The 8,129-nt window shown below is 40.6% G+C and overlaps 1 protein-coding gene across 2 annotated transcripts in view; it reads left to right on the top strand.

The window, feature by feature from the left end:
• The first annotated feature begins 447 nt into the window (after window positions 1–447).
• BTF3L4 (basic transcription factor 3 like 4) overlaps window positions 448–8,129 on the top strand; it is a 29,083-nt gene continuing 21,401 nt past the window's right edge. The window contains exons 1-3 of one of the 2 annotated variants that reach the window (XM_007459613.1): window positions 448–532; window positions 3,941–4,007; window positions 7,776–7,889. In XM_007459613.1, coding sequence (XP_007459675.1) covers window positions 3,954–4,007; window positions 7,776–7,889 — 168 coding nt within the window. In that variant the 5' untranslated portion in view covers window positions 448–532; window positions 3,941–3,953. The remainder of the gene's footprint in view (window positions 533–3,940; window positions 4,008–7,775; window positions 7,890–8,129) is intronic. The other variant, XM_007459614.1, reaches the window with a different exon arrangement.

Raw genomic sequence — 8,129 nt, 5'->3', positions numbered from 1 at the left:
ATCTATTTGTTTTTGTTGTTTTTAAAATTCGTGGGTTAAGTATTTCTCGGTTTTCCTCTCTGATGCATAACAAACAGGTCAAAATTTCCCGTGTCTCCTGAGTGGAGACTAGTTGAGTCTGCACACTCGTGAGTCCGCACTAGTTAAGTTCGACAGTGCGTACTTAATTCCTAGTGAAAGACATCCGGCAAAAGTAGACCCCCAAACAAAAATACACACAGCCCTTTTATTAGGCTCCCTACAAACTGCAGGCACGGACACAATGGAACACCAGGGAGACTGCAAGCTCCAGGATGCAGCGCGGCCACCTGCACCTGCCGCTTTTCTATTGGGAGGCGCAGAGCAGCCTGGGCTTTGTAGTTCGTATATGGGCTCCCGGGATAGGTAGCTCTGGTGAGAGAGAGGCGGGGCCGGATGTGTCACGTGGGACCGACTCCCGCCGCCGCGGCTGCCTTCGTCTTTCTCTGTCTCGACTGAGGTAGCCATCTTGCTCTTGCCGCGTGCTGGTGTTGGAGGACCCTTCTTGCTTCAGGTGAGACCCCCGGCGGTCCCGCCACTCCACGGCCTTAGGCCGCTGCGCACGGTCTCCCCCCGCCCTTTTCTGCCGACACCCGCCAACTGCTGGGGCTGCCACTTCCGCTGTGGCGTGCCGAGTGGGGGCGGAGGCGGCTGGCTTGGCCTCTCGGTTACCGGCGGCGCAGCTGGGGGTCGGCACCTGAGGGAAGGTCCCCAGCACCACCGCTTTCTGTGGGCGAGCGGGCCTGCGCTGTTGCAGCCCAGATCCAGTCCCAGGAGGCAGGTGGTCCCCCGCCTCTGTCCTGTTATTCTTCATTATTCACAACAATAGTGCTTGTGAGCTTTATACAGCCTATCCGCTGTCATCTCGTTTGATCCTCCCACTAGACAGATAGGGAAACTGAGGCTAGCAGTCCCAGCCCCCTGACCAGGGCATGATGAAGGTTTTCCCCGGCTGGGCACTTCCCAGGGCCAGCCCCACGCTAGACCCAGGGGCCCCCGTGAATGAAACCCTTGCTCAAGAAATTCCAACCAGCAGGGACAGAAAGGAACGGAAGGGAGAGGGGGAGTTAGTCTAGTACCCACCACTGTGGCCTTGCCTGAGTAGATGCTCAATCAGCTCCTGGTTGAATTAGGGTCTCTGGGAGGAATTCCGTTGCCCCGCTCTTCACCTCGTAATGGCAGTGTTTGTTTAAAGTCTGCCACCCTCTCTGAGACATTGCCTTGTCCATCTTTATAGCCCCATCACACTGCCTGATGCATAGTAGGCTGTCAGGAAGTTGATGATTGACCGACGGGCAGTGTTACACAGCTCGTGAATGGAGGTTTCAACTTCCGTTCCCACGTTCTTTCACTCTACCAGATCTGTCCCTTAGGGAATGGTAACAATAGTTACCAGTTTCTGAGTATCTGCTGTGAGCCTTACCCTGTGCTTGATACCTTAATCTTTAACTCTTAAAACAACTCTGTGAAGTATGTGGTGTTACACTGTTTCTAATACGGAAGGGATAGAAGTTCAGAGAAGTAAAATACCGTTCTGAAGCCCTAAGTGGTGGAAACTTGATCCTTCTGATTCCAAAGCCTGTGCCTCTCTTATTAGATAGAGTAACCCACAAAATAAAAAGTCAGGATTAAAGATTGAAATTATTTTATCTCTTTGTGAACATGGTGTATGTGAAAGTGCCCACCATAATGCTTGGAACTTAGGCACTCAATAAATGTTGATTATAACCTCATTATTTGCATCTTTTCGTGATTCCTTGAGGAAAGGGCTAAAAGATCCTAGGATCCCCAAGGAAGAACTCACTAATCATAAGGCCTTAGGAAGTGACTTCTCCCTTCTGGGCCCTCATTTCCAAATCTATTAAATTGGGAGGGAGGTGAACTTTTATTTATTTATAATTTATACCCTGCTGCTGCTTGCAAGTATTTGAGATGGCTGCATGTACAAGACAGAAATAATGGGTACAATAAAATGAAGGTTGATTGAGGAATAGGGAGTTAAAGCAGGTGATCTTTGAGGTCTATTCCAAATTCTGAGCTTGAAATCTCTTCTCTCACAGACTGAGTCCAGTCTAATTTCCTACTTGAATTCCATGCACCCCCAACCTGCTAGTAGACAAGGGACCACTCTTCTTCCTCCCCTACCAACCTTGAGCTTCCAACCTCCCTAAAATGCTTTTTTCTCTGAGATACTCCTTGGGAACAAGTTTTCTGTTATACTGATTATCTGGAATGGACTCTGTTCTTTCTTGTCTACACATTGATATAAAGAGTTAATTTTGTTCTTGCTTTGTTTCAAACAAATTTTTGGCTTCCACCTCTTCTCTTGGGGATTGTTACTTCAAAATGCCTAAGAGTCCCAAAAGGTTTACCCTGTGTCTGGTTCTAATATTTTCACTTATCCCCTTTTTTTTGTAAAAAATTCCTTAGGCTCTTTGTTAGTTCACTACACCTTCGTGGCCACATTCCTTTGAGAGAAGTGAATATTGGTCCTTTTCTGTAGATACTGAATGTAGAGATTGGGATTTACATCAGCAGATTTAAGTCTGTGGCAGAGTTGAGATTGCCACACACCTAAGTCTGATTTTGTACTCTAATCACACTTGCTCCTGTGAAAGAGTGTTTTAGCTGCTTGAGCATTGTGATACAGTACTGAGTAAAGACTGAGAAATCATAAATTCTAATTGTTATTTAGGAACTGGACTTTGGCCTTAAAGCAGAGAGATATACAGGTTAGTGCCTAAGTACAGTGTCAGAGTACGGAACGATTAGTACTTACATAATCTTTGATTCTCTTTCATCTCTGAAATGAAGAAAACAGTAGCTTTTTCATCTGAATGATGATTATAAAGAGTTTAGAGAAGCAGCCAAAAAGTTTTGACAACACCCTTATCCTTTATTCCCTCTCTCATATCTCAGTAATGTTCTGTTGATCCAAGAACAAGTAAAACAAGACTTTTAACGTTGGCTTTTATTTGTTTACATAGTGTGGAATGTTATGGCCCATTATAAACTGAAGAACTTTTTTCCTTAGTAGGAAAGGACTGACCAGAGTAGGATTCATGACTTTATAATGGTCTTAGAGTTTTCAAAATCAAGATTAGCCTTTAAAAGTTTATTTTTAAGAGTTTCCTCTTCCCCTCCTCCCCACAAAATTTAGCATCAATGTAGCAGAGATAGGTTTTTGTCAAATTGTGCAAGGAGGCATTTTACCTTATATGCAAGAATATCTTGACAAGTATGACATATTATATTAGTGCAAGATATTGAATGAACTCTGTGGAAAGTGCTGCAGAAGCATTGAATGTCTGAAAATCTGGTTCTCTTTTCCTATTATTAACATACCACCTGACCTTGAATAGAGGACGTGACTACCTCACATCTTGACAGCTACACAGCCTATTGTTGTATTTTTTTCTTTGTCCAGATTTCTTTTCTTTTCTCTTTTTTTCTTTCTTTCTTTTTTTTTTTTGTCTTCTATTTATGGTTTAAAGAAATGCAAAATGTGATTTGAGAGAAAAATGTTTACTTAAAGGTTGTGCTAATTTGGTAACAGCTCTCTGCTGTGAACATCTTTGGGGGAAAAACTGGCTTGCAGAGATTTCATAATTGGTTAGGTTTTATTGAATGCCAAAGTACTGAATCATGCTTTTAAGGAGGGATCTTCGAATAGGTAACTTTGAATCCCATTCTATTTTCTGTTTGTAAATTCAGCTCCCTCTTGGTATTAATTTTGGATTTTTTACTGTCTGGCTTATGAAGCTAGGACAAGTTATTAATATTTTTAAGAATATAGACAATATGATTGTGGTGGTGATGCATATTACAGGTTCAGTGAACCAGAAGGTACTGTTGTATAAACAGTTATTTTGTTTTGGTAAATAAAACAGTGACTTTAACAAATTTATTTTTCCCCCCCTAGATTTACCAACAGCATGAATCAAGAAAAGTTAGCCAAACTTCAGGCTCAGGTCCGGATAGGGGGCAAGGTGAGTGTGGCATAAGAAAAACTGATAGGAGAATGTATTATTACCAGACAGTGTCATTATTTTGGATTTGTGGTCATTGAAAATCTAAAATCTTTTAAACAATCAAGATTAAACCACATTCCAATTTGAAAATAATTTGTCTAGATCTAAAATAGGTAATTAGAAGATCTCTCTCTCTGATGGTGCAATTGAAATAGCCACCTTTGAGTCTTCTTAACATCTGGTGGTTATATGATATGAACAAGTTAACCAACCTTATTAAGCTTCCATTTTCGCATCTGCAAAACAAAAGTAATCCTATATAAGATGCTTCTAAAGATAGAGTAATATTTCTAAAACACCTAAAACAGTGTCTGGCACAGACTAAACACTTAATAAATGACAGCTATTATGTTAGACTCACCCTCAGGGCATCCCAGATATTAAGGTTATCTTGACTGGATGCCCCTACTGCTTCAGTTAGGTTTACAATGGGGCATGCTTAAGTTGATGGTACATTGTTCATTGCTAGGTTTTCCTCCCAAATTCCTTCCTATTTGTCTATGTTGGTGAATATGAACATAAGCATTCTTTTTCCATGTACTTTGAAGCCTAAGGATGATCTAGTTCTGAACACTGAAAATCTTTGATTCCCTTCAGCTCCAGCCTCAGGCTCAAGGAGAATATTCTACCTTTATCTCTGCCCAATGCAATCTTTGTAAAAGGAAAAGCATGAATAGTATTTACCTCAGACCTAGGGAGGGGGTAGGTAGGACACTATGTAGCAGCCCCACTGTGTCATTTACTTTGATGATAACCACAGTTTCTGGGGATGGGGACAGGAGATGGGGAAGGGGAGAAACAACTAGTACTTTCTCCTTCTTTCATAGTGATACAGTTATATGACTCTGGAGTCATTAACACATTCCTATAACCAAAGTACTAGTCACATTGTAGCAGCAAGTGTAATGTAATGTACCAGTGCAAAAACTAGGAATATTCAAGAACCATAGAATATACCTGTAAGAGCTTGATGCAGCACATCACTATTATATATTTTAAACCAGATAGTTGACACATTCATTCAGCTGATTTATTGAGAATGTACTATGGGCCAAGCACACAGTACATAAATAAGTCAAGGTTTCCTGCTCTTGACACAGTTCAGCTTGGAAGAGAGACATACAATTCCACTACAGAATAGTAAATGTTAAAATGAAGTACAAGGTGCTCCTGCCTAGGAGAGATAAGGACATCATCACTGAGCTGAGATTTGAAGAATAAACAAGAACAGGTGCAAGGATAAGTGGGTAGGGTGAAGGGGGGATTGTCATTCTCACACATGCAAAGGCCCATAGGATGCTGAGATAGCATGGTGCTTAATGGAACAGCTTGCTTTAGTTTGTTATAGCTAGAGTTTAGAGTAAATAATGGATAAAGAATGGTAGCAAGTGAAACAACCAGGTAATTTAGGGTTAGATCATAGTTTTGTATGCCATACTAGGGAGACTCGGATTTTATCCTATAGGCAAGAGCAACAGTAAACTACTGTAGAATTTTAAGAAGGAAATAACAGTCATTTTAAAAGATAGCTGCCAGCATTGTGGAAAATGAAAATAAGTTTGGCATAGAGGAGAACAATCGAGAAGCTACTGCTGTAGTATGTAGGACACAAATTCAGGGACTGGATATGACACAATTTAATGACCAATAGAATATGGGGGATGAACGGGTGAGAGGATTCTGGGATGACCTCCAAATGTCTGGTTTTAGAGCTACAAAACTTAGGAAATATAAGAAGAGTAGTTTGGTGGACTGATAAGCTTTCAGGCATGTTGACTTTGGGGTGCGTGAGGATCATTTGAGTTGTATCCAGCAAGCATTTGAGCTATCCCTGAGTCAGGAACACATCATAAATAAATGGCCATCTATGTAAAGAGTCACTCTTAGTTCATCCTTTAACTGGATTTCATTACAACCTCTGCTGCTACCCACAGGACTCTCTTCTACTCCCACCAGAGTTGCTGAGACTGAGGCTCTTGCCTACCCTCTATAAGCCTGATTGCCTGAGTAATACTGCAGGAGCTACCCAGAGATTGAAACCTCCTTTCCTTTTTCTTTATTCCTGCCAGGTCTCAGAAAGATTTAGCCCTCAAGATATAGACTGCTCTTGGCAGTGTTTCAGCCCTGCTTTAGGTTACATTTTTTTTTAATTGGCTCAGGAATTTAATTCATTGTTTTAAATAGTTTTTCAATGGAAAAAAATGTATTTAGAGTTTCAAAGTATCCATTTAGAAATGAACTTTTCCTATCTCAGTAAATAGTATAATTTTCAACCTATTTGCTCAGGTCAAAATTCTGAACATCATCCTAGATTCCTTTTTTCCCCTCATATCCCGTATCCAGTCCATCAGCAAGTCCTGTTGGTTCTTCTGACAGTCTGAGCTCTCACCATCTCCACTGCCACAACCCTCATTTCTCATCAGGACTGCTACAGTAGCTTCCTGATTGATTTCATTATAGTTCATTTTCCACAGCAACCTCAGTCATCTTTTAAAATCATAAATCAGATCCAGTCATTTTCATGCTTAAAACCTTCCAATGGCTTCCTATTGCAATTGGAATAAAGTCCAACTCCTGCCCATGGGATTCTAGGCCACATGATCTGGCCCTTACCGATCTTTCTGATTTCATTTTCCTCCTCCTTTCCCATTGTTTACTCTGCTCTAGCCATACTGGCCTGCTTTCTCTAGAAATAAAAGGTTCACTCTTGTTTCATTCTGCTTGGATCACTCTTCCCCTAGGTCTTCCCATGGATCTCAGCTCATATGTCACCTCTTCAGAGGGGCCTTCCCTGAACATTGTAATAAAGTAGTGCTTTACCCCATCTGATAATTCTTGTCACTATGTTATTTTTTTTCTTAATACCCTTGTCCTGTTTGAAATGATGTAATTTGTTTGTATATTTATTGACTTTTCCTTCACACTGTAATGTGTGCTCCTTGAAGTAAGAACTTGATCTTTTTCATTCCTGGATTCTAGGACTCTAGAACACTCACATAATAGGCATTTAACTCTTTTTTTTTTTTTTTTTTTTTTTGCGGTACACGGGCCTCTCACTGTTGTGGCCTCTCCCGTTGCGGAGCACAGGCTCCGGACGCGCAGGCTCAGCGGCCATGGCTCACGGGCCTAGCTGCCTTGCGGCATGTGGGATCTTCCCAGACCGGGGCACGAACCCGTGTCCCCTGCATCGGCAGGTAGACTCTTAACCACTGTGCCACCAGGGAAGCCCTTTGACTCTTAATTATGTCATAATCTCCAAAGTTTCAGAATATCTTTAGACTTTATTGTCAGGGGGTGGTAGGCACTGTTAAAAAAAGCATTCCTTATAATGTTTGAAAGTTGATATAAAGCACACTAAATTATCTTGAAATTATAAATTATTTTTTATTAGAAAGTTTTTTTATTAGAAACATATTTTCTTGAAACACAATGTGAAAATGTTAAAGGCTGGATATTGGAAAGAGTAAGAACAATTGGCTAGAAACTGACCTTCAAAAATCTGGGTTAGGCTGACAGTTTTATTAATCATCTAATCATTCATTAGATTTCATTATGTCATTACTGTGTGTGGCACCACCTCACTATTGAGTCGAAGTTGGCAGTTTCTTGAGAGAATATTATGAATATTATGTTAGAATATTAGTTAGAATATTATGTAAAGGAAGACAAGTGATTGCAGTTGTCAAATGCATGGCACGCTAACACTTCTGTTTGGTTATCTTTCAGGGTACAGCGCGCAGAAAGAAGAAGGTGGTACATAGAACAGCTACAGCTGATGACAAAAAACTTCAGAGTTCTCTAAAAAAACTGGCTGTGAATAATATAGCTGGTATTGAAGAGGTATGATCACTTAGTAAATTGTTATGTGGACAAGTAGCACATTCACGAATAATTATCCACACTTTCAAATGTAAAATATCAGCTTAGATGAATCTGGTATTGTCTTTCTGAAGGACTATAGCTATTGAATTTGCTTATTGTATAAATTGGATGATTGTCAAAAAAAATGATTTTAGTAGACAGTTAAGGGATTCATTTTACTTTTCAGACTCAGAGTATTTGCATATATGAAAATTATGG

The sequence above is a fragment of the Lipotes vexillifer genome, unplaced genomic scaffold (genome assembly GCF_000442215.2).
Source record: "Lipotes vexillifer unplaced genomic scaffold, Lipotes_vexillifer_v1.1 scaffold525, whole genome shotgun sequence".
Taxonomy (NCBI): domain Eukaryota; kingdom Metazoa; phylum Chordata; class Mammalia; order Artiodactyla; family Lipotidae; genus Lipotes; species Lipotes vexillifer.
This window is presented reverse-complemented; position numbering and strand designations above follow the sequence as displayed.